The sequence below is a fragment of the Alligator mississippiensis genome, chromosome 14, assembly GCF_030867095.1.
Source record: "Alligator mississippiensis isolate rAllMis1 chromosome 14, rAllMis1, whole genome shotgun sequence".
NCBI classification, from domain to species: domain Eukaryota; kingdom Metazoa; phylum Chordata; order Crocodylia; family Alligatoridae; genus Alligator; species Alligator mississippiensis.
This window is the reverse complement of record NC_081837.1, coordinates 42,472,229-42,497,112: the sequence shown is the minus strand read 5'-3', so window position 1 is coordinate 42,497,112 and position 24,884 is coordinate 42,472,229. Positions and strand designations below refer to the sequence as shown.

Here is a 24,884-nt window from a genome sequence, read left to right as displayed (position 1 = left end):
TCCCCCTCCAACCCATTTTCCATCAACTTCTCCATGTCCCACTGATAACTAACAGTCACTAATTAAGGAGGGAGGCTAACCAGGCAGCAAGGCTAGCCAGGCTTCGCTTCTGCAGTGCTCTTTTTTAAATTGTTACTGAAATGAGGACGGGAATCTGCCAAGTGATGTGGAGTACAGCCAGTCCTTACCCCTTAAACACACCAGGACTGGAGGGTCCCACGTGCCGTCATCCTGGCACCGAGACTCGAGAGTGCCGTTCACGGCGTAACCTGCATCACATTCCACTGTCACGGTGTCTCTGGGGTTGTGGACAGGTTTGGCACCAGTTGCTTTTCCATTCTGGACTTTCAGAGATCCACAGGTAACTGCAGACCAGGGAAGTGTCATTAGAGCTGTCGGTTACCTCATCCTCATCACCAGTTCCCTGTTGAATCTACCTGGTTCTGATCCTCCTCTATATTTGGCATGGAAATTTACCCCAGGCCAAACAGCATGACGAGGAGCAGCTGCCATAATGGTGCTGATGCCACCATATGGCAAATTCTAAATGCAAACTGAAGCAATGGAGAAGAGAGGGTCGTGCCAGTGCCCAAAAGGTGCTGCAAGTATTTCCCTACAGACTCTTTTCCCTTGCAGCAACCTCAGTTTCACTTTTTTCATTTGTGTATTTTTAGCAAGTTCCTGCATCTCCACACCTAGCCATGTCAACCTGAGCATTACTCACTGAGGACAGCCAGGTCCTCCATTATCAGATACTACCCCTCAGTCTGATCTGCCCCCACCCCTGCTCCAGCATTCAAGCTTACCCTGATTGCAGACTGAGACGGGGGGATGCCAGGCCCCGTCCTCCCCACACACGATCTCACGGCTGCCATTCAGGCTGTAGCCAGCACTGCATTCAAGCCTCACGCTGTCCCCAGGGCTGTAGGTGGCGGTCCAGCCATCGAGGTTTCTTCCATTCAGGATCTCTGGGTTCGGGCAGGTGACAGCTGGAAATGAAACGTGAAATGTCGACGGGGGCAGAAAGGGAAGCCCGCTTGGCCAGCGGGTCTCCTGCCTCAGAGGCTGGTCCTTTTGCCCCACGCTGGCTGCCTCCTAGTGTCTGGGCACAGTTGTGACTTTTGATTCTTACAACGAAGTCCTAAGAATCTCCTCCTTGAGCCTTTGGGAAACAGAGCCCAAACGCACCTTCACAGAGAGGAAGCGGGAGGCTCCAGGCTCCAGATGTTGTGCAGTAAATCGATCCCTCTCCCACCAGGGAGTAGCCTGGCTCACAGCTGTAATTCACAGACATCCCCGGGGTGAATGTTTCCACGTCTCGGCTGCTGTGCTCGGCGTGAGTGATATTTGGTGGCAGGGGGCACTGCCGCACTGCAGGGAGGGAAGATAGTATGACCTGAACAGGCTCATTTCAGGTATTTCAAAAGTCAGGAAACGTTCCCCCAGTAAGCACAGACACCAGCCCAATGCTCCCGCAGGGACTTCAACTCAGCTCTCTGGGAACACCATTCATCTACAGTCTCCCATCCCGTCCACTTACCTCTGACAGTATAGCAATAACAGACCACATCCATGCCACCTTACCCTCCCCAAATCCTACCCTACAACTTTTCCCAACATTAACTTCACCATATTCCTCTGATAAACAATACTCATCATTAATTTGGGAACCTGTCTCCATCGGATGTCAGGGCTGGCCTCAGTGCTCTTTTTCAAACAGGTAGACCCCAGTTGTTACCAAAATGAGGGTGACAATCTGCTCGGTGACACAGAATAAACCTAGTCCTTACCCCTTTCACAGACTAGGACTGGAGGGTCCCACGTGCCGTTGTCCTGGCACTGAGACTCGTGAGTGCCGTTCACGGCGTAACCAGCATCACATTCCACTGTCACGGTGTCTCTGGGGTTGTGGACAGGTTTGGTACCAGTTGCTTTTCCATTCTGGACTTTTGGAGATCCACAGGTCACTGCAGAGCAGGAAAGTGTCATTAGTCTCACGTTACCTTGTTCTCACCACTAGTCTTGTTAAATCCACCCAATCTTGATCCCCTGCTATAATTTAGCATGGAAATTCGCCCCAGTTGAGAACACATGATCAGGCGGAGCTGCCGTACTGGTGCTGATGCCACCATACAACAAATTTCAAATGCAAACTGAACCAGCAGAGAAGGGAGGGTCGTGCCAGTGCCCAAAGGTGCTTCAGACATTTCCCTACAGACGCTTTTCCCTTGCAGAAACCTCAGTTTCACTCTTCATTTGTGTATTTTGATCAGGTTCCTGCAACTTCACACTTGGCCATGTCAACCTGAGCACTATCTACACAGTGAAGTCATCTCTGTTTTCCACTTTGGATATTACCCCTTACATAGACCTGCCACTCCCTAGCATTCATGCTTACCCTGACTGCACACTGGCACTGGGGGATCCCAGATGCCATCATTCCTGCACTGGATCTCATGGCTGCTATTCAGGCTGTAGCCAGCACTACATTCAAACCTCACCCTGTCCCCAGGGCTGTACGTGGGGGTCCACTCATCTAGGTTTCTTCCATTTAGGATCTCTGGGTTTGGGCAGGTGACAGCTGGAAATGAAATGTGGAATGTGGGCAGGGGCAGAAGGGGCAGTCTGCTTGGTCAGCAGGGCTTCTGCCTCAGAGTTTGGTCCTGGTGCCCAACCCTGGCTGCCTGATAGTGTCTGTGCACACTTGTGACTGATTTCAACAATAACGTTCTAAGAATCTGTTCCTTGCAGCTCTGGGACGTAGAGCCCAAACACACCTTCACAGAGAGGAAGTGGGAGGCTCCAGGCTCCAGATGTTGTGCAGTAAATCGATCCCTCTTCCACCAGGGAGTAGCCTGGCTCACAGCTGTAATTCACAGACATCCCCGGGGTGAATGCTTCCACGTCTCGGCTGCTGTGCTCGGCATGGGTGATATTTGGTGGCAGGGGGCACTGCCGCACTGCAGGGAGGGAAGATAGTGTGACCTGAACAGGCTCATTTCAGGTATTTCAAAAGTTACAAAACAGTCCCCCAGCAAGCACAGACACCAGCCCAATGGTCTCGGCCAGAACTTTAGCTCAGTTTCCCAGGAACACTGCCCACCTATTGCCCCCCATCCCACCCACTTACCTCTGAGCATACAGCAAGAACAAATCACAGCCATGCCACCTTCACTTCCCCAAACCCCCCAACAACTTTTCCCAACATTAACGTCCCCATATGACTCTGATAACCAGGGCTGGCCTCAGAGCTCTTTTTGAAATAGGTAGACCCCAGTTAATTTAGGAGCCTGTCTAAATCAGAGGCCAGGGCTGGCTGGGCTTCATTTCCTTTGCGCTCTTTTTGAAACAGGCAGATATAAGTTGTTATTAAAATGAGGGTGACAATCTGCTCGGTGACACAGATTAAGCCCAGTCCTTACCCCTTTCACAGACCAGGACTGGAGGGTCCCACGTGCCGTCATCCTGGCACCGCGACTCGAGAGTGCCGTTCACGGCGTAACCTGCATCACATTCCACTGTCACGGTGTCTCTGGGGTTGTGGACAGGTTTGGTACCGGTTGCTTTTCCATTCTGGACTTTTGGAGATCCACAGGTCACTGCAGAGCAGGAAAGTGTCATTAGTCTCACGTTACCTTGTTCTCATCACTAGTCCTGTTAAATCCACCCAATCTTGATCCCCTGCTATAATTTAGCATGGAAATTCATCCCAGTTGAGAACACGTGATCATGAGGAGCTGCCATAGTGGTGCTGATGCCACCATACAACAAATTTCAAATGCAAACTGAAGCAGCAGAGAAGGGAGGGTTATGTTGTGTCCAAAGGTGCTTCAGACATTTCCCTACGGACGCTTTCCCCTTGGAACAACCCGAACATTACTGACAAGGTGAGGGCAGCCACATCCTCCATTATCAGATATTACCCCTCAGTCTGATCTGCCCCCACCCCTGCTCCAGCATTCAAGCTTACCCTGATTGCAGACTGGGACGGGGGGATGCCAGGCCCCATCCTCCCCACACACAATCTCACGGCTACCATTCAGGCTGTAGCCAGCACTGCATTTAAGCCTCACGCTGTCCCCAGGGCTGTAGGTGGTGGTCCAGCCATCGAGGTTTCTTCCATTCAGGATCTCTGGGTTCAGGCAGGTGACAGCTGGAAATGAAATGTGAAATGTGGGCGGGGGCAGAAGGGGCAGCCCGCTTGGCCAGCGGGTCTCCTGCTTCAGAGTCTGGTCCTTGTGCCCCACGCTGGCTGCCTCCTAGTGTCTGGGCACAGTTGTGATTTTTTATTTTTACAATGAAGTCCTAAGAATCTCATCCTTGAGCATCTGGGAAACAGAGCCCAAACGCACCTTCACAGCGAGGGAGTGGGAGGCTCCAGGCTCCAGATGTTGTGCAGTTAATTAATCCCTCTCCCACCAGGGAGTAGCCTGGCTCACAGCTGTAATTCACAGACATCCCCGGGGTGAATGTTTCCACGTCTCGGCTGCTGTGCTCGGCGTGAGTGATATTTGGTGGCAGGGGGCACTGCAGCACTGCAGGGAGGGAAGACGGTGTGACCTGAACAGTTTCATTTCGGGTATTTTAAAAGTCAGAAACATTCCCCCAGTAAGCACAGACACCAGCCCAATGCTCCTGCAGGGACTTCAACTCAGCTCTCTGGGAACACCATTCATCTACAGTCTCCCATCCCATCCACTTACCTCCGAGTGTATTGCAATTGAGAGACTGCATCCATGCCACCTTACCCTCCCCAAATCCCTCCTACAACTTTTCCCAACATTAACTTCGCCATATTGCTCTGATAAACAATACTCATCATTAATTTAGGAACCTGTCTTCATTGGATGTCAGGGCTGGCCTCAGTACTCTTTTTCAAACAGGTAGACCCCTGTTGTTACCAAAATGAGGGTGACAATCTGCTCAGTGACACAGAATAAACCTAGTCCTTACCCCTTTCACAGAGTAGGACTGGAGGGACCCACGTGCCGTCGTCCTGGCACTGAGACTCGTGAGTGCCGTTCACGGCGTAACCAGCATCACATTCCACTGTCACGGTGTCTCTGGGGTTGTGGACAGGTTTGGTACCAGTTGCTTTTCCATTCTGGACTTTCAGAGATCCACAGGTCACTGCAGAGCAGGAAAGTGTCATTAGTCTCACGTTACCTTGTTCTCACCACTAGTCTTGTTAAATCCACCCAATCTTGATCCCCTGCTATAATTTAGCATGGAAATTCGCCCCAGTTGAGAACACATGATCAGGCGGAGCTGCCGTACTGGTGCTGATGCCACCATACAACAAATTTCAAATGCAAACTGAACCAGCAGAGAAGGGAGGGTCGTGCCAGTGCCCAAAGGTGCTTCAGACATTTCCCTACAGACGCTTTTCCCTTGCAGAAACCTCAGTTTCACTCTTCATTTGTGTATTTTGATCAGGTTCCTGCAACTTCACACTTGGCCATGTCAACCTGAGCACTACCTACACAGTGAAGTCATCTCTGTTTTCCACTTTGGATATTACCCCTTACATAGACCCGCCACTCCCTAGCATTCATGCTTATCCTGACTGCACACTGGCACTGGGGGATCCCAGATGCCATCGTTCCTGCACTGGATCTCATGGCTGCTATTCAGGCTGTAGCCAGCACTACATTCAAACCTCACCCTGTCCCCAGGGCTGTACGTGGGGGTCCACTCATCTAGGTTTCTTCCATTTAGGATCTCTGGGTTTGGGCAGGTGACAGCTGGAAATGAAATGTGGAATGTGGGCAGGGGCAGAAGGGGCAGTCTGCTTGGTCAGCAGGGCTTCTGCCTCAGAGTTTGGTCCTGGTGCCCAACCCTGGCTGCCTGATAGTGTCTGTGCACACTTGTGACTCTTAGAACATCATTGTTCAAATCAATCTGTTCCTTGCAGCTCTGGGACGTAGAGCCCAAACGCACCTTCACAGAGAGGAAGCGGGAGGCTCCAGACTCCAGATGTTGTGCAGTAAATCGATCCCTCTCCCACCAGGGAGTAGCCTGGCTCACAGCTGTAATTCACAGACATCCCCGGGGTGAATGTTTCCACGTCTCGGCTGCTGTGCTCGGCATGAGTGATATTTGGTGGCAGGGGGCACTGTGGCACTGCAGGGAGGGAAGATGGTGTGACCTGAACAGGCTCATTTCAGGTATTTCAAAAGTCAGGAAACATTCCCCCAGTAAGCACAGACACCAGCCCAATGCTCCCGCAGGGACTTCAACTCAGCTCTCTGGGAACACCATTCATCTACAGTCTCCCATCCCGTCCACTTACCTCTGACAGTATAGCAATAACAGACCACATCCATGCCACCTTACCCTCCCCAAATCCTACCCTACAACTTTTCCCAACATTAACTTCGCCATATTCCTCTGATAAACAATACTCATCATTAATTTGGGAACCTGTCTCCATCAGATGTCAGGGCTGGCCTCAGCACTCTTTTTCAAACAGGTAGACCCCAGTTGTTACCAAAATGAGGGTGACAATCTGCTCGGTGACACAGAATAAACCTAGTCCTTACCCCTTTCACAGACTAGGACTGGAGGGTCCCACGTGCCGTCGTCCTGGCACTGAGACTCGAGAGTGCCGTTCACGGCGTAACCTGCATCACATTCCACTGTCACGGTGTCTCTGGGGTTGTGGACAGGTTTGGCACCAGTTGCTTTTCCATTCTGGACTTTTGGAGATCCACAGGTCACTGCAGAGCAGGAAAGTGTCATTAGTCTCACGTTACCTTGTTCTCATCACTAGTCCTGTTAAATCCACCCAATCTTGATCCCCTGCTATAATTTAGCATGGAAATTCATCCCAGTTGAGAACACGTGATCATGAGGAGCTGCCATAGTGGTGCTGATGCCACCATACAACAAATTTCAAATGCAAACTGAAGCAGCAGAGAAGGGAGGGTTATGTTGTGTCCAAAGGTGCTTCAGACATTTCCCTACGGACGCTTTCCCCTTGGAACAACCCGAGCATTACTGACAAGGTGAGGGCAGCCACATCCTCCATTATCAGATATTACCCCTCAGTCTGATCTGCCCCCACCCCTGCTCCAGCATTCAAGCTTACCCTGATTGCAGACTGGGATGGGAGGATGCCAGGCCCCGTCCTCCCCACACACGATCTCACGGCTGCCATTCAGGCTGTAGCCAGCACTACATTCCAACCTCGCGCTGTCCCCAGGGCTGTAGGTGGCGGTCCAGCCATCGAGGTTTCTTCCATTCAGGATCTCTGGGTTCGGGCAGGTGACAGCTGGAAATGAAACGTGAAATGTGTGCGGGGGCAGAAGGGGCAGCCCGCTTGGCCCGCGGGTCTCCTGCCTCAGAGTCTGGTCCTTGTGCCCCACGCTGGCTGCCTCCTAGTGTCTGGGCACAGTTGTGACTTTTGATTCTTACAATGAAGTCCTAAGAATCTCCCCTCCTTGAGCCTTTGGGAAACAGAGCCCAAATGCACCTTCACAGCGAGGGAGCGGGAGGCTCCAGACTCCAGATGTTGTGCAGTTAATTAATCCCTCTCCCACCAGGGAGTAGCCTGGCTCACAGCTGTAATTCACAGACATCCCCAGGGTGAATGTTTCCACATCTCGGCTGCTGTGCTCAGCGTGAGTGATATTTGGTGGCAGGGGGCACTGCCGCACTGCAGGGAGGGAAGACGGTGTGACCTGAAAAGGCTCATTTCGGGTATTTAAAAAATGAGGAAATATTCCCCCAGCAAGCACAGAAGCCAACCCAGTGCTCCTGGCTGGGACTTTAGCTCGGTTCCCTAAGAACACTGCCCACCTATTGCCCCCCATCCCATTCACCTACCTCTGATCCTCTATCATGATCAGATGCAGTTCTACCCTCTTTACTCCCCCCTCCAACACTTCCCTGTGTTAATAATTCCCTGCGTTAATGATAATAATAATAGATTCATTTTGCATCTGTTTATGGTAGGACTGGATTTGGTCCTTAATGTGCACTTCATTGTTGAGAGAACTTTAAATAAAAGGGGCACTTTTTTCATCTTATTATGCTTCTCTGATAACCAACGGTCACCATTGATTTAGGAATAGTGTAATGGGAAGACAAGCAGTCCAGGCCTTGCTTCCTCTGTGCTGTTTTTGAAGAAAAGGCAGACACAAGTTACTACACAAATGAAGGTAGGAAGGATCAGCCATGTGACAGATTAAGTCTAGTCCCCTTGCAGATCTGAGATACATTCCCAGGATTGTTGCCTGTTGTGACACAGTGCTCATCAAATGGGCACTCACAGCTGACTGCATATCAAACACTCAGGCTCCTTTACCTTTTTCACAGACAGCAACAGGAGGATCCCACATCCCATCAACCTGACACTGAGATACAGGGGTGCCCTTCACAGTGTAACCTGGATCACAGTCCACTGTCACGCTGTCTCCATGGTTGTAGACGAGCTTTAATCCAAGGATTCTTCCATTATGAAGCTTTGGGACTTCACAGCCAGCTGCAGACCATGAAAGCGTAATTAAGGCTTCACAGTAATCTTGTTCTCATCACCAATTATCTGTCTAATCTACGAAGTATCTTTTCTCCCCTGTGTTTAGAATAGCTGCTTGTTGAGCTAGGACTATCTTTTTCTTGCCTGTTTGTACAGTCTCTATCACCGGGGGCCTCTGATCCATTCCAGGGGCTTCTAAGCACTACCACCAGACAGCTTTTACCTCCTCCAGTAATCGAGTCTTGTTAGTATATACGCTGACCCACGTTTACCATCACAAGCCCCACCACAGGGACTTTCCCTCCTCCATGTGCTGTCTAGACCCTGGCTAGGGGGGCTCAGGGGTCTGTTCTCCACCCCCCCCCCCACGCCCTGGTCCCTACGGCCTGATGGATGCAGGCAGGAAGCAGGCTAGGGAGCGGAGGGACGAGGCAGCCCCTGCTCCACTGGAGCAGACAGCATAGCCCAGGGCTGCAAAGCGTCCTGGGATGCTGGGGGACTGTGAGTTGACTTGAACGAGGAAGGGGTCTGGGACAGAAATTCCATAAACTAGTTTCACCTAAATCAGTTAAATCTGATACTACATCCAACCACGTTTATCTTAAACCAGTTTTGTCCATTTTAAAGCAGTTTATGTGCACTGAACTTCTGTTTTGTTACAGGTTTAAACCAGTTTCCGATCACTTAAACCAGTTTATGCGTAACTTCTGTCCCTAGCCAAAATTACAGGAATCTTTATACTGTTGACTAGAAGTATGCAAGGAGAAGGTAAACTTCACCCACACCTAAACCTGCCTCCAGCCCAAAGAGGGGAAAACATGCAACACTGCACATAACTTTGTTGTCTTGAGAATCTCAAAGGATACTTTACCGGTATATTAAAACGGCGAGCTCTCACTAGTGGGGCACTCGAGCTCTGGACTTCAAAGAGGCTGAGCACACAAGTTTTCACATCCCCCAGTGACAGGTAGAGTTGAAAGCTAAAGGCATCCAAACACATATTTCTATTTCAACTTGTTCTAATCTGAGCTTGACCCCAGACTCCAAGCTAGGTCATTTTCCTGCCTCCACACATGACCATATGGGTAGTAACATTGTTCAGAGCAGCCATCATTCCTGCTTACCCAGAATGCAGGTTGGGACAGGGGGATCCCAGACCCCATCCTCTCCGCACTGGATCTCATAGCTGCCACTCAGGCTGTACCCAGCATTGCATTCCAACATCACCACGTCCCAGGGCTTATAGAAGGGACCACGACTATCCAGCTTCCTTCCATTCTGGATCTTGGGGTTTGTGCACCGAATCACTAAAAACGATGTCACAGGAAACATGAGCTGGAGCACAAGGGCCAGCCTGCTTGTCAAGGGGTGTTTCTGCTTCAAGAACCTGGTGCTAGTGCTCCACCCTGGCTGCCTGCTAGTCTCTGGGTAGAGGGGGTGGTGCTGAATTTTACCTAAAAAACCCAAGAATTTCATATCCTCCCACCTGAAATCTCTTCTCTCAAGGTTAGAGAACAGGGCTGGCTGTACAGTGCCCTGTGAGGGACCATCTGCTTTGGAACCTGCCCGTTGCACTCGGTCCAAAATCCTCAGATATATTTATGACACTGTTCTGATGGCAAAACCATTACAGGCATTTCTGAACTGGCAAAAGCCCTAGTGATGACTCAATTACACTGGCAAAAAAGTGGCTTCCATCATCCCTTCCAAAGAAAATAATCTATACTGGGGAAGCCATGTCAGGAAGAGCTGGGTTTTTGGCTATGTAAGCTGGCTGTAATTAAATGAAAGTTTAATCTCCCCCATATGAATTTTGCTGCCCAGGTGAGCCTGTTCCTGAGGTCAGTTCAGCACCAAGAGCCTCCTCCTTTGGCTCCAGGGAAAACATCTAAGCGCACCTTCGCAGAGAGGGAGTGGGAGGCTCCAGGTTCCAGCCGCCGTGCAAAAAATGGACCCCTCTGCGACTAGGGAATACTCAGCATCACAGAAGTACTCTACAGACATCCCAGGGGTGAAAACCTCCATGGCCTGGTGTCTGCGCTCTGCATTAGCAATATTAGGAGGAGGGGGACACTCCAGCACTGAAGGGAGAAAAGAAAGTCCAAAGAGAGAGGCTGTTAAGGCTAATCTGCAAGAAGCAAATCTCCAGCGCGCACATGGAGACCATGCATCTGAAGACTGAGACATGCAACCTAACCAGACAACCTCCTGCTCTCTCTCTTCATGGGCCTCAGATATGAAGAAGGGGTAATTTGCAGAAGACAGTCTGCCTTCCCCATAGGAACTGCACACTTTGAGGCCATCCACAGCTTGCTATGGCCTGCCCAGAGGTTCCCTCACATGGGCATGAAGGTGGCCAGTGGGCAAAACAGCCAGGGCCTTACTCCTTCAGGGGTCTTTGAGATGGGAAAGCCCCACGTAACAGGGGGAAGGAGGGTGGGGAGTGGAAAGTGTTTTTGTCTCTACAAATCTGATCTGAAATACGAATGTGGTCTGCTAGGGTATATCTGCCTTCCATAGATAGCCTGCTAGACACAGCTCATCGCAACAGGACTCCCTTCGGCTGCCCATCAGAGACTCACGCACACCTACCCCTTTCGCAGTTGGCGACTGGAGGGTCCCACTCGCCTCCAAATTGACACTGAGACTCCTGGGCGCCGGTTGAGACGTAACCATGGTCACAGGCCACTACTATGATGTCCCCAGGTCTGTAGATGTCCTGGAACCCTATTATTCTTCCATTATCCACATGTAAGTTTTTGCAGCCAACAACTGAAAGTGAAAGTGTAAGGGAGCTGTGAGGCTCAGTCCTTAATCTTTTCAGGCTCAAGGCATTTCTCAGTCTACTCGAAGCACCCCTCAGATAATGTTAGCTCTTAGTTTTCTCTCCTTTTTTTTTGACTAGACATAATGGAGCAATTGGCTGTTCAAAAAGACCTCAAAAGGGCAGAATGTTTTAGCACTAGGGACTGCAATGTGAAAACTCTGGGTTTTTCTTGTGAATCATGCTTGCACACCTAACAGTGATAACACGCCGTGGCACCCTGCTTGAGTATCATTGTTTTAGAGCTTGATCAGGCATCTGCTCTCTTTAGAGCTGTCACTTCATACCCATTCATACTTCAAGTGCATTTCTACACTATTGCACCTTCTTGCCACCTTTACAGATGGCTGCAGCACCTGCATCGTCCACCTGCACTGGGGGATAAGGGAGGTGGTTTCCTGGAGGCAGGTGGAGCGCCCCTTCCTGGGAGGGACCTCCGCCTGTGCACATCTCACTGGGGGTTGAATCATGACAGTCATGCAGCTGGTGGCTCGTCTCAGGTTCTCTTCCCTGTTGTGTGTCCAACCCACCCAGAGGCTCAATGGGCATTAGCAAAGAGATCACAAACACACCTGTACATCGAGGGAGGGGACGGCTCCAGGCTCCGGATGCCATACATTGAATAGACGTCACCCCAACAAGGGCATAGCCAGGTTTACAGCTGTACAGAAAAACCGATCCTGGGTTGAAGGTGTCCAAGGCCTGGTCACTGGGATTCCCATTGGCAATGGAAGGAGGTGGAGGACACCTTGGCTCTGGAAGTGGAGTGGGGCGGGGAAAAGAGAGGAGCAAAAACATTAAAGGAAAGGTCCTGTCTGGGGACAAAGACGGCAAATCACAGTCCTGTGTACAACACATCAGTATGTCTGGGAAGAAGAGGGTCCACATAAGTATTTTCCCACTCTAACTGAGGCATGTTTCACATCTGCACCAAAGCCAATGCTTGCTTGTTTTACTAACAAGCGTCAGTGCTCGTGTTTCCGGTTGAGGCCACTGGAGCTGCATTAGCTGACAAAGCGACTTGCGTGGGACCTGCCTGGACACCCATTACCTTCAGAGGCTTTCACACTCTCTCCATAAAGATTTCCCACCCTACTCCTCTTTCCATCACTCTGATCCACTTGCACTCAGGGACTGCAACCCCAAGGATGTTAGTGCACAGCTCCGCTGTAGAAACTGGCACTGCCTCTGCCCTACTAAGGTGCTACCTCTCGCAGTCACAGGAGGGCTCATTCTCAGGGGTGCAATATTTCTGCATCAACGAGTCCTCTTGTTCTCCTTCTGTCTATGCAGAATATACCACATCATGGACATACCTCAAGCATGAAGGAAGAAGCTGAGAGCACCCAAACGCACCTTCGCATTGAGGGGCAAGGTGGCTCCAGGCTCCAGATGCTGTACAGTGAAGCTGTGCTTCCCCTATCAGAGTGTAGCCAGGGTCACACTGGTAGCTGACAGACATCCCACTAGTGAATGCTTCCACAGCCTGGCTGTCATGCTTCCCATTGGCGATGGTTGGAGCAGGGAAGCACTGCACCTCTACAGGGAAAGGAAAATAATACATGGACAGAAGCCTCAGTAGAAAGCAAACCTCAAATCAAAGCACCCCCAGAACATCTGCCAGCAAACCATGCAGCAAACAGATCAAACTCAACACCTGTAACAGATGTACACTTCCCAAGAGAATATTTTTGGCATTTTCTCCTGCTCCTGATCTATGATCAAGGCAGAGCTTAGAGTTACCTGCAGCTGACAAGCAGCTCTGTCCCCCTAGATTTAGGCCAGGAGGCCCAAAATACTTCCTAGTGAGGGCAAGTATGAACTCAGTGGTACTCTGCTATTCACTGGTCATGTTCCTACTTCCATCCAATACATAGCGGACAATTTTGGTGCCCATAATGTAGTATTCTGCACTGCAAGCATGTCTTTTTTTTTCAAATTGCTTCTAATTTGTAATAAATATAGCTCAAATTTGTTTGCTTCTAACAAATAATTATTCAAATAAATATAGCTCAAAAGTCACTGTTCTCAGTGGTGGGAAATGACAGAACAAGGTGCAATCGTCTTAAGTTGCAGAAAGGAAAATTTAGGTTGGATATTAGGAAGAATTTCTCACTAGGAGGGTAGCAAAGCACTGGAACAGGTAACCCAGAGAGGTGGTGGAGTCTCCATCCTTGGAGGTTTTCCAGACCCGGCTAGACAAAGCCTTGTCTGGGATGATGTAGCCGGGGCTGGTCCGAAGCAGGGGGTTGGACTAGATGTGACCTCCTGAGGTCCCTTCCAACCCTCATTTTCTATGCAGGCCTGGTAGTTATCTCAGCAAACAATTAATTAGTTCCCTGATTATTTGCCTCTGAATGCTAGAGGAAAGCTTATCTAATTATTAGACGGTTCACTCAGTATTGAAAGAACTTCCAAGTTCATGGCAAGATTCAGCAGAGGAAGCAGAAACACCTGCAAAAGCTGCAGACAGACCAATTCTTTCAAAGTCACTTCCCATTCCCAGACACTAGAAATCGCCAGAAGAAGAAAAAAAAATGACCAGTTCAGTTCTAAGTAGAGAAGCAAGAAAACCCCATAGAAAAGCCTCAGTGTCCTTGCCAACCGGATCATTTCTCTGCAGTGACAGAAGCCAGGGCTTTTCAACGCACTATGGGAAGCACAGTGGTTGCACCAAAAAAAGGAAGTCAAAGATCAGTCTGCACTTGTATGAATGACCCTCTTCCCCCACCAGGTTCATTTTACACCCACGAGGCATCCTCTTTTCCTTTGGGACCATTCTGGTCCCCCAGGCTGTCAGCTTCTGAATTAAGAAGTTACAGTTTTGATACTTGCCCGGTTCACAAATGGGCACAGGTGGGTCCCACGAGTCATCAGGCTGGCACCGGCTCAGACTTTGGCCATGCATGGTGAAGCTGGGATCACACTCAAAGGTCACGGTGTCACCATAGGTGTAGACTTGTTGTATGCTGAATACACTTCCATTCTGGATTTGGGGGACTGGACACCTCACCTCTGAGAAAGAGAGGGTTTCTCTCAATAAGGGAGCACCAGCTCTCCAACCCATAAGGCTATACAGCCCTGCAGCCTTCATACTTATGGCATGGTCCAAGCAATTTGTCACATGAGGACATTTTTAAATACCCATCCAGGTCCTAGGATGGACAGTGCTGTACTGCAGTGCATCACCCCAACTAGCTTGATGTCCTGTACTCAAGCTAGCGGCCTCTGTACGCCACACTCAGGAAACTGTTTTTCGTTGACAGGAGACTTCAGCATGTGCAGGGCTTGCAGGGAAAAGGTGTCAGCCCTACAAGCAGATTTTTCTTGTGCAAATGCAGTAGGATGCAGGAAGAGCAAAACCCAGAGTTCTTCTACTGTAGAGCACGATTTAGCCTCGTGGGTTGGCCTACAATCTTTAATGGCTGCACTACACACCTCTCTCCTGACCTTGCTCAGGTTCCCTTGTGAGTGCATCAAATGCACGGTCCCCTCACCGCAAATCTTTGTCCCCTTCCCCAGCCCACTCGTCTGTCCAACACAAACCTTGGGGATTTCTTCGGAGGATCTGGCTAAGGACAAGAAGACAAAGAGCAAACCATGGGCCTCTTTTACAGGCTGGTTTTTCAGAACCTGGCCTGTCCGGACAACAAGCAGCAGAGTTGGACTGCAAACGAGCACCAACGCAGACACACAGACCCACCTCCACACCGAGGGGCTGGCCCGCTCCACACTCCAGTTTGTCCATCTTTGGTTGTGCAGTAAAGAAAGTTCTCTCCATTGAGTGGGTGGCCAGGGTCACACGTGTACCTTATAGACGACCCATAAGAGAAGTCTTCCAACAAGTGGCCATTGTGTGTCCCATTGTGAATATCTGGAGGTGATGGACACACAATACCTGGAGGGACAGAGAAGGAAACTCTAAAATTAGTGTGAGCAAAGAAGCAACTCCTTGGTCTGGGATATAAAGATACTTGCCCTGGGTGAAACAACTCAAAAGATCAGGGCTGACAATGAATGCTGCCTTGTTAATTTGACTCATGTCTTTTTGGACACCAAAGCCACATATGCCACCAAATCAACTTAAAACAGGGCCCTAACATGAAAGGGGCTGCTGCTTCTCTCAGATGTGCTTTTCATATCTACTTGTTAATCTCTACAGAGTCTGGAAAAAGCCAGGATCTCCTTTGAGCACTATGAGCTGACGTGCACACTACCAGGAGAAATACAGATAATTCGTTTCAAGCAATTAGTTGCATGCATGTAGTTTTATGAACGTATAATCAGGAAATACATCCATTGTAAGGCTACACAAGCACCTAGCCAGAGAGATTCCTGGAGTTGGATATAAAAAAAACCCATGCAGCTCTTAGCCCACAGAGCTTTCAACTCACAATAATTTTCCTTTCCACACATGGGATCAATCAAGACCTCTGGCAGCATTTTGCAAACCAAATTAAAGAGAGAAATCCCAGCCCCAAGGGAAGAATGCTTTCCCCAGTGGAAGCCTCTGGTTTTTAATAAATCAATATTTTCTCCGTGACAAATGGTTCTGATAATCTCTAGGTGTGGTGATAATCGTGATAATCTCTAGCTGTCACTGACTCACGCTGACACTCAGGAGGACTTCCGCTCCATGCAACTCTCTGGCCAGAAATTTCACAGCGCCTGAGAGGCATCCCGGTCAGCTTGTACCTGGAGAGTTAGAAAGACAGGATTAGCAGCTGACACCAGTTTCTTGGCTTTGAGCCCTCACATCCTTTACCATCTTCAGGAGATGGCCAACAATACGCGTTCCTTTTGACCTATAATGCTAAGGGAGAGGGTTTCTTGACAGCTCAGTCCAGCTCACCCTTCTTTAACAGCTAATGCTTGGGACAAAATCCTAGAGGCCCCATAGTATACTTCCAGACTGAGATCTAAGTTTCCACCCTGTTTCTTTGCCCATTTTCCTTCTCACTATGCAACTGCATCGCTCCTCAACATGCTGTGACCAGCCGTAGGCAAAACCATTTTTCCACATGGAGTCTTGTGCCAGGCACAGTCCTCAGCTGCCCCAGTGGCCAGTGGCCTTTGCAAAATAAATGACAAGCATGAAACGTGGAGGGAAAAAAAAAGCCAAGAGGATGATCCCAATGCCTGGTTCCATGCAGGTCGCAGGGACGTCAGTGGATGTAGCTCCACTGCTGAGGTCAGCGGAAGAATAAACTGTAGGTGCAAGTCGGGGTCAAGCTGGGGAAAGTGCATTGTGCAGCACTGTCCCAAACAAGATGGAAACAATCAGTTCAGGCTTGAAACTCACCCTTCCTCGCAAGTGTAGTTCACCGTGGAACCGAACAGCAGATCCGTTACAATGATGACTCTGCCATTCCTCGGTTCTTCTGGGTGCCCACACGATTTCCCTGAGAGAAGGAGGCTAGTATGAGACTTCTCTCCAGAAATGCCACAATGCAAGAAGTACAACAATTGGAATAAGGAACTGCCCATCATTCAGGCCACCTGCAAGGAGGGGATTTTGCAGGGCAGAGACTCTGCTGATTGACATGATTTTACTGGCAACACGCTGCTAACTGAACAACACACATCTCACAGCATAGACAAAAACCTACTTTTACAGATCTCCGGTGCTGCTGACCACATTTGAGTGTCAAGGCATGTAACACTGAGGGACATTCCTGGGATTTTTGCATATCCAGGCCGGCAAGTGTAGGTGACAGTCGTCCCAATGGGGAAGTTATCCTGAGGTTCATCACTATTTTTTAGTTCAGCAAAGCTTAACCGTGGTGGGACACCACAGCCATCTAGCCAAGAAAGCACATACAAGAAATCAGGCCCACTTCCACTTGCTAATTCATAAAATACAAGCATGTCAGGAACAGGGACACAAAACAGCTTGGCACTATGAAAAGCCTTATACACATTCTGCCAGTCCTTAAAACAGCGACTGGCTCCCCGTCTCTCACTCATGCACCCAAAACATTGCTGTCTGCTTTACATAATCCAGCTGGGTCTCCATGCCCCTTGTGTCTTCAGTCATATGTTACCACTAGCTAAAGATGAGTTGATTCCAATAGTCCTATTCTAGCCTGAGAATCACAAATTTATCATTTACAAAGGTCTAAAGGAACCACTGATATAACCACAGAGCAGTCCCTCCCACAGGGCCCAAGTATTTCACTGAGACAGACAGGAAACCTCATCAAAGGAGGCACCCATCTCTCTCTGCTCTTCGTTTTCTGCATGTGAGTGACTTGGCCATGGTCTCACACACCGCTAGGCAGAACAAACGAGGAGACAGACTCATGAAGCTGGACTATTGCTCCCCAAAGTATTGGACAGGCCATACACAGCAAGTCTCACTTTGCGAGCTGTCAGACTATTGTGCAGAATGGAATAATGCAGGGCTGGAAGTCATCTTCTGGTTCATGTAACCTAGTCTCCTTACTACCACAGGCAGTGCCCAGGATGATGCAAGGACACATGCCTTCCCTTGGCAGCGGGCACAGTTCTACTGCGGCAGTAGAGCTTCCCATGCCAACCGCATGTTTGGCTACGTGTGTCCAAAATGCACCTGAACAAACAGGATAAGGCAGGCTCCAGGTCCCAGACTCCGTGCAATGGATGGAGGCCTCTCCAACAAGGAAGTAGCCATGATCACAGCTGTAGCTGACAGACGTGCCACTTGGGAAGACTTCCAGGACCTGGGCTCTGTGCTTTGCATTGGCAATGGGCGGAGGTGGAGGACACGGCAGCACTAAGAAGGGAGAGGTCAAGGAGAACAGATCAGTGAAATACACATATAGTCCATGCTTACATGCAACAAGGAGAGCAATTGCAGCCTAAACTCTGCGACACTCTGCGACACATTAACCAAGCCTCTGGGGTCCAGGAGGTGAGCAGGAAGAACGGGGTCTCCTACCACAGGGATTAGTGTGCTACGGAGGCACGGAAGTCCACACTGTTTCCTGTTCACCAGGGGCTTTCTCCAGCACAGCAATGTCAGTTGTGGGCAGAGGCTGGGGAGGTGCCATATGTTTATGACATCCATTTTCTACTAGCAAAAGTTGTAGGATTCTGCATCTCATAAGTAGATCTTTGCTCTGCTCTCCAGAGCAGGTGATTCCCACAAGAGAACCTGCCTCTCACCAGAAATCCCTATACTTTGGGCTCTCCTGGCTGTAGCCTCTGGCTACAATGTGGGAAAGGACAAGGATCATAGCAAACAGCAGGGAAAGGGAACCCTGCAAAAAAAAGTGAGAGCGCATCGCAACACAGCTGCATCTCACTTCCGTCAGGTACATCCCTTGCCTTTGGAACCATTCTTGCCTGCCCCCAGACAAGTGTGTAATGTCTGCCACTCTGAGCAGAGGAACAAGCAGGAAAATGCTTGAGGGGTTTAGTTTTGGGCAATTCCCTGCAGCTGCAGGGGACAGGACAAAGAATTACAGTCTCAAACTGCAGCAGAGGAAGCTTAGGTTGGCAATCAAGAAGAACTGTCTCACTCTGGGGGTGGCTAAGCATTGGACTAGGCTACTTAGAAAGGTGGAATCTCCAGGTCTGGGTATTTTTGAGAGCAGGTTAGACAAATACTGGTCTGGGATGGTTTAGTCAGGAATGTTCCTGCCTCAAACAAGATGCTGGACTAGATGCAATTCCTAAGGGCCCTGCCAGCCCTACCATCCTGTGGAGAGGAGGTAGTGGAGAGAGGTGAATGGAGACCACCATTTATGGAGGTGGAGGGAGAAGAATGGAGACCACATTAAACAGCACTTGCCCTGTTCGCAAACTGGCACAGGTGGGTCCCACGTGTCATCAGACTGGCACCGACTCCGATTGTGGCCCCGCATAGTGTAGCTGGGATCACACTCAAAGGTCACGGTGTCGCCATACGTGTAGACTTGCTGCAGGCCAGATACACTTCTTCCATTCTGGATTTGAGGGACTGGACATCTCACCTCTGAGAAAGGAGAGGGCTTCTTGTAATAAGAGAGCATAATGGAAGGGGAAGAGGCTCTCCAACCCACGTAGCTGCACAGCTCTAAAGCCTTTCACACTTAGGGCATCTCCAAACAAGACATTTTTCAATACCCATCAAAGTCCTAGGACTCACAAGAGCTTCACTGCAATGCATCACGCCAACTACACAAACACAACCCACCTCCACACCGTGGGGCCGGTCCACTCCACACTCCAGTTTGCCCATCTTTTGTGGTGCAGTGAATAGAGAACTCTCCAGTGAGTGGGTAACCTTCACTGCATGTGTAAGTCACAACTGATGCATAGTAGAACCCATCCCTGGAGTGGCCATCGTGGTTCCCATGTTGAATATCTGGAGGTTGAGGACATTTAATATCTGGGGAGACAAAGAAGGAGAATTCTCAAGTCAGTATGAGCCAAGAAGCATCTTCAGTCACTTTATTAGTTCAATAGTTATCCTAGCTCTGAAACACATAGATCAATGCAGGGCAAACAGACTCATATTTTCTTGGGCACCAAGGCGAGATACACCAAACTGACTTCTTAATGCTCGGTTCTAACAAGAAAGGGGCTGTGACCTCTTTTCTCTGGTCCCTATACATTCTGGAAAATTCCAGTTTCCTCTGTGCACCATTTGCTGACGTGCACCCATCCCAGATAAATACAGGCAATCAGTTCTATGTTCATTTTTCAGATGTTTTATTATATTAGACAAATCTGGCAATTAATTTTTTCCCCTCCACTAACCTGTTTATGTTACTTAGTCTTCAAAGAAAAGACAAATTCTAGTTATCAGAACCTGGTGCCTCTCATTACTCCCTGCAATAAAGTCCACAGAACAATTCTAGTGTTGAGATAAGGTCCCAGGGCCTGGGTGACCGAGGTAAAATGGCTTTCCCTGACACAGGTGCACTGGGTGACCTGCCAGATGGAACTTCATCAATCTAGGTCTCGCTGTCCAGCTTTTGAATGAGGATGGCAATTCAATTCTATTTACTATCATTCGTAGGGCCTTCAGTTCAGGAAGGCACAGGGCCACATCACACCCAGGCAGGGAGACGTGACTGGGAAAATGTGTTTTTTTGCCCAAACATGTTGGGAACGTCAAAGATTTCCCAACCTGCATCAAGAATCCAACTAAGGCATTGCATCAACAACAATAAAAAAAACAAAAGAAATTCCACCCTGGAGATGGGTCGGCTTTTCTGGATGACAATGACTACCACATTAACGAAATGGTTATTTCCAGCAAAAAGCCATATCCTTAAACAATTTCCAGCCACCTCCAGTTGTGTGAAACCCACTTACGCCGACAGGTGGGAGCATCGCCACTCCATGCAACGCGCTTGCCAGACACTTCGCAGTGCCTCTGCAGCTGTCCAACCAGCACGTACCTGCAGGCAGACAGAAGGAGTCAACAGGAGCTACCAAGACATGTAAATCCTCACCTTCCTTCCAGCCACAGGACACGCCAGCTCACACGTGCCAGATTTTTGGCCCGAAGCAAACAACTTCTTTTTTTGCGTTTGAACAAGCTCAGCCAATTAATGACCAGTCCCTGGCACAGAGTCCTATCGAGTCCACGTGCACTGACTGGTTGTTGAGCAGCTCAGAGGTACATGTCTCTTATGCCAGCTCTATCAAGTTCTCACTTAGTCCCATTTGCCAGGTGATATATTTTTGTGCAGTCTTTTATGATACTCCATAGCAAAAGCAAATTAAATGCAAGGGGTCTGCATCTTTGAATGAGGTCCCCTTGTCATTGATCAGCTAATGACTGATCGGGTCTGTTGTAATCCACATGTGAGGTACCAGCCGGGCCTGCTCAAGATCCTTATGCAGACACCTTGCTGGGAACTTGTGCAGTCCTGAGATGAAAGCAGGTGGCAGCTGCTATTGTCACAACCTATAAAACTGGTCTATCTGCAGACGCCGACTCTTCCCTTTCCTGCCACTACATACATCACGTACGAGAATAAAGTCGGTCCCACTCCAATGACCTCGGCTTTTTTCACCATCAGAGCAGAGAGCAGGCAAGCAACGTTCCCTTCTGCCACCACAGCCCCAGAGCTGTCACTTTGGAGCTTCCCCAAGCTCAGCCTCACTACTAGAGCTATCCCAGCCTAATAGCAGGTGGGAAGTTGAGCAGAAGGGGCTTCACATCCCCATGAGAGGAAAGAAAGTCATCTCACACTGCTCAGGACTAGAACTAGTCCACTCCCAAGCAGGTTTCAAACCAAAGCAGCTCTAAGCTTTCCCTTGCCCAACACCACCAATATTCCTAGCAGGACAACTGCTTAAAGCTGCACAACCTCAAATAGGGAGCAGACAGAAGTTATGTTTGCCATGCAATCAGCTCCTTGAAAGCACTCTACAGCCATGCCCTTACAGAAAGGGGTGGCTGCAGAGTACTTTAAAAGGGCCTGATCCTATGACAATCGGAACCTGAGGTGGGGGGGAGGGAGGGGGAAGGGGGGCTCCAATCGACCCACCCCAGTCTCCAGCACTGGCTGAAAAAAGCACCATGAATTATAGTGCAGGAAATGCCATGAGTTATGGTGGGGAGCTGCACTTGTGTCCGCACCCACAAAAACTAAGTCACTTCAGACATCTTGCAATTTACCCTTCATTACAGGTGTAGTTCACTCTTGACTCAAAGAGAAGATCTATTATGCTGACTCTGCCGTTCTCTGGGTCTTCCGGCTGAGCGCACGATTTCCCTCGGAAAAAACAAGGCTAGCGTGAGGCTTTTTTCCTTTCATGTCATAATGCAACATGTATACGAAAGATCCTAAAACTCTGCCTAAGATTCAAACTGCCCCCAAAAAGGGCAGTATTGAAAGAAGAGAACGCACCAAGTTACATGGCTTTACTTGTCACACACTAACTATTGAACCAGTGTAGCAACACAACTTTTTTTTTTGCAGCGCTGACAAAAACCTACTTTTACAGAACTCAAGTGCTTCTGACCACGTTTGATTCTCAAGGCACGTAACGGTTTGGGGGTTTTCCGGGACTTTAAAATATCCAGGCAGGCAAGTGTAGTTCACAGTCTTTCCAACCAGAAAGCCATTCTGAGTTTTATAGGGACTCCATAGCTCCGCAAAGCTTAACTGTGGTGGGACACCACAGCTCTCTAATCAGAAAGAAAACACACATACACAAGAAATTAAAGCCATTTTTAACATGGTGGCATCTGAAATGCAAGGGTATCAGGAGCAGGTAAGTAAGATAGAGTTGCCACATATAAAGGACGGTTCAGCAGGTTTGTCTGAACATTTCCTTTAAATCCTGCTCTCTGACTGACACCTCCCAGCAGAAGGAAAAGCAGGTAACACACGCACTTGAGCATGCGGGATAAGGCAAACTCCAGGTTCCTGAGGCCGTGCAATGGATGGAGGCCTTTCCAATCAGGGCGTAGCCAGGCTCACAGCTGTATCTGACAGATGTCCCACTGGGGAAGGCTTCTGGGAGCTGGGCGCTGTGCCTTGCATTGGTGACGGGTGGAGGTGGAGGACACAGCAGCGCTAACCAAGGGGACAGGGGAAGCAGAAAAGTCAGTGAAATCCCTACACAGACAATATTACAATTGAAGAGGCTGCAGCCTGTGTAGCAAGACCCGCCCTAGATTTCACCTAGAAAAGCTGAGGTACAAATGAAGCTGTGACAGCCTGGCATTCTCCACAAACTCTGCCAGCACACCCAGCATCCTGGAAGAGAAGCTGAATCCCGCCATGTCGCGGCTGCACTGCAAATGGGTCCAGGCTACTGTAGCTATAATGAGTTCTTGCAGCTACAACTTCAGGACTGACCATCCATCAGTTAAAACACACACCCACCCACCCACCCACCCCCAAAGCTTGCAGCAGACTCATATAAAGCAGACACAAAGCCTCAAAAGACATGCGTCTAATTCACACCAATCATCGTTTTAGTGAATCAACACACACCAAGCCCTCTGATGATATTTTTCTATCTCCAAAGGTGTCCCTTTATAGCCAAATGGATCTCAAATGTGATATTCAACATCAGATGATCACTTCAGATTTCTGTTTTCTGTAGGGACTCTATTTCAGGAGGACAGGGATTAACCTTTCATAGTGATGAATGAAGAAGAGATGAAGATATTTGTTTCATCCTTAGATCTGAATCGGACCCCAGACAATATTTCTGGTCCTGTGCACAACCCTGCTGGACATTTCCTATCCCCAGAACCAGGCACCGACCACAATTTGTGCTGACCTTGAATACAGGATGGGATGCGGGGATCCCAGCTGCCATCCTGCTGGCACTGGATCTCATGGCTGCCATTCAGGACGTAGCCAGCATTGCATTCAAAACTCACGCGGTGCCCAAATGTATATGCAGAGCCACGTCCATCCAATTTCCTTCCATTCTTGATCTCTGGATTTGGGCAGATGACCACTGGAAATGAAACCATGCAAAGTGTGGGCTGAGGGAGAAGGACAGCTTGCTTGGCAAGCAGCCTTTCTGCCTCAGAGCCTGGTCCCAGTGCCCCACCTTGGCTGCCTGCTGTCTGGGCACAGGGCTTGGTGCGGAGTTTGACCTATAAAATCCAAGCTGCTTAGTGCCATCCTGACTGAGGCAGCACCTCTCCCATTCTGCTGTTCAGTCGCTCTTGTACCCAGCAGAGGTGCTGGATCACTTACAGGGTAAGTGCAAGACCCCCAAAGGGTTCTCAGCCTTGGCGCCTGCTCCCTGCACTTGGTCTGAAATGGCTGGAGCCTGTGGGCACTTTACAGACTTCTGCCTGGCAGTCCAGCAACCTGGAGTCATGTCCACACAAGTGGTTTCAGCCAGCCCATCAACCACGTGGCAAGGAGGGGCACAACGTACAGACATGGGCATTTTTATACTAATAAAAGTCTGCATGTGACCTCGGCTGTCATGGCAGAACAGTGCCTTTTCCAGGGGAGCCACAGTGACAAAACCTTTCTTTGACTCAAACAAGCTCTGTCCGTGCTCAGGTGGATCTGACTTCAGTGTGTGTGTGTTTCAGTACACTGTGAGAAACAGCCAGGGATGGGGAAGGGCACAGGGACACTGCCTACACACCCTTCATTTTCCCAAGCATGTGTTACAGCCTGCATGTAATTCAACTGGGATTTAATCCTCCCTATGAATTTTGTATCACTGGCAAGACTATTTCTTAAGGTCAGTCATGTGCTACAAGTTCCTTTCCTTGCACTCCAAGAATCCAAACCAAAACCCTCACTTTCACATTGAGGGTAGGGACGGCTCCAAGATCCAGATGCCAGGCATTGAATGGACGCCTTCCCAACAAAGGTGTAGCCAGAATTGCAGTAGTAGAAAGCAGACGTCCCGTTGACAAAGGTGTCTGAGGCCTGGCCTTTAAGCTTCCCATTAGCGATGCTTGGAGGTGAGAGACACTTCACCACTGAAAAGGAGAGAGGAAGAGAGGTGGGAAGGCATTCAAGTAAAAGACTGGGGAAAAATAGCATAAATAGTCCCATCTCCGGGAAAAAGGAGGAGACGACGGAAACAGTGGAAATGAGAAATCCCAGCCCATCCGTATCAAATCATACCCAGCCTTACAGCAATGATTCGACAGAGACCAGAGGA

The 24,884-nt window shown here is 49.3% G+C and overlaps 2 protein-coding genes across 2 annotated transcripts in view; both read right to left on the bottom strand.

Moving 5' to 3' along the window:
• The window catches only part of LOC106740510 (complement receptor type 2), a 35,844-nt gene extending 30,244 nt beyond the window's left edge, over window positions 1-5,600 (bottom strand). The window contains exons 1-11 of the mRNA XM_059717571.1: window positions 5,522-5,600; window positions 4,954-5,130; window positions 4,353-4,535; window positions 3,971-4,153; window positions 3,423-3,599; window positions 2,865-2,960; window positions 2,399-2,581; window positions 1,791-1,967; window positions 1,189-1,371; window positions 807-989; window positions 189-365 (exon numbers count right to left, since the gene is read on the bottom strand). Coding sequence (XP_059573554.1) covers window positions 189-365; window positions 807-989; window positions 1,189-1,371; window positions 1,791-1,967; window positions 2,399-2,581; window positions 2,865-2,960; window positions 3,423-3,599; window positions 3,971-4,153; window positions 4,353-4,535; window positions 4,954-5,130; window positions 5,522-5,600 — 1,798 coding nt within the window. The remainder of the gene's footprint in view (window positions 1-188; window positions 366-806; window positions 990-1,188; window positions 1,372-1,790; window positions 1,968-2,398; window positions 2,582-2,864; window positions 2,961-3,422; window positions 3,600-3,970; window positions 4,154-4,352; window positions 4,536-4,953; window positions 5,131-5,521) is intronic.
• A 296-nt stretch (window positions 5,601-5,896) lies between these two features.
• Window positions 5,897-24,884, bottom strand: part of LOC102559728 (complement receptor type 2) — a 30,546-nt gene continuing 11,558 nt past the window's right edge. The window contains exons 11-32 of the mRNA XM_059717570.1: window positions 24,517-24,699; window positions 23,523-23,705; window positions 22,625-22,807; window positions 21,904-22,000; window positions 20,589-20,674; window positions 19,462-19,656; window positions 19,078-19,260; window positions 17,875-18,057; window positions 16,606-16,705; window positions 15,913-15,998; window positions 15,007-15,201; window positions 14,139-14,318; window positions 12,660-12,842; window positions 11,921-12,058; window positions 11,072-11,251; window positions 10,378-10,560; window positions 9,604-9,786; window positions 8,309-8,485; window positions 7,475-7,657; window positions 7,091-7,273; window positions 6,543-6,719; window positions 5,897-6,123 (exon numbers count right to left, since the gene is read on the bottom strand). Coding sequence (XP_059573553.1) covers window positions 5,897-6,123; window positions 6,543-6,719; window positions 7,091-7,273; window positions 7,475-7,657; window positions 8,309-8,485; window positions 9,604-9,786; window positions 10,378-10,560; window positions 11,072-11,251; window positions 11,921-12,058; window positions 12,660-12,842; window positions 14,139-14,318; window positions 15,007-15,201; window positions 15,913-15,998; window positions 16,606-16,705; window positions 17,875-18,057; window positions 19,078-19,260; window positions 19,462-19,656; window positions 20,589-20,674; window positions 21,904-22,000; window positions 22,625-22,807; window positions 23,523-23,705; window positions 24,517-24,699 — 3,668 coding nt within the window. The remainder of the gene's footprint in view (window positions 6,124-6,542; window positions 6,720-7,090; window positions 7,274-7,474; window positions 7,658-8,308; window positions 8,486-9,603; window positions 9,787-10,377; window positions 10,561-11,071; window positions 11,252-11,920; window positions 12,059-12,659; window positions 12,843-14,138; window positions 14,319-15,006; window positions 15,202-15,912; window positions 15,999-16,605; window positions 16,706-17,874; window positions 18,058-19,077; window positions 19,261-19,461; window positions 19,657-20,588; window positions 20,675-21,903; window positions 22,001-22,624; window positions 22,808-23,522; window positions 23,706-24,516; window positions 24,700-24,884) is intronic.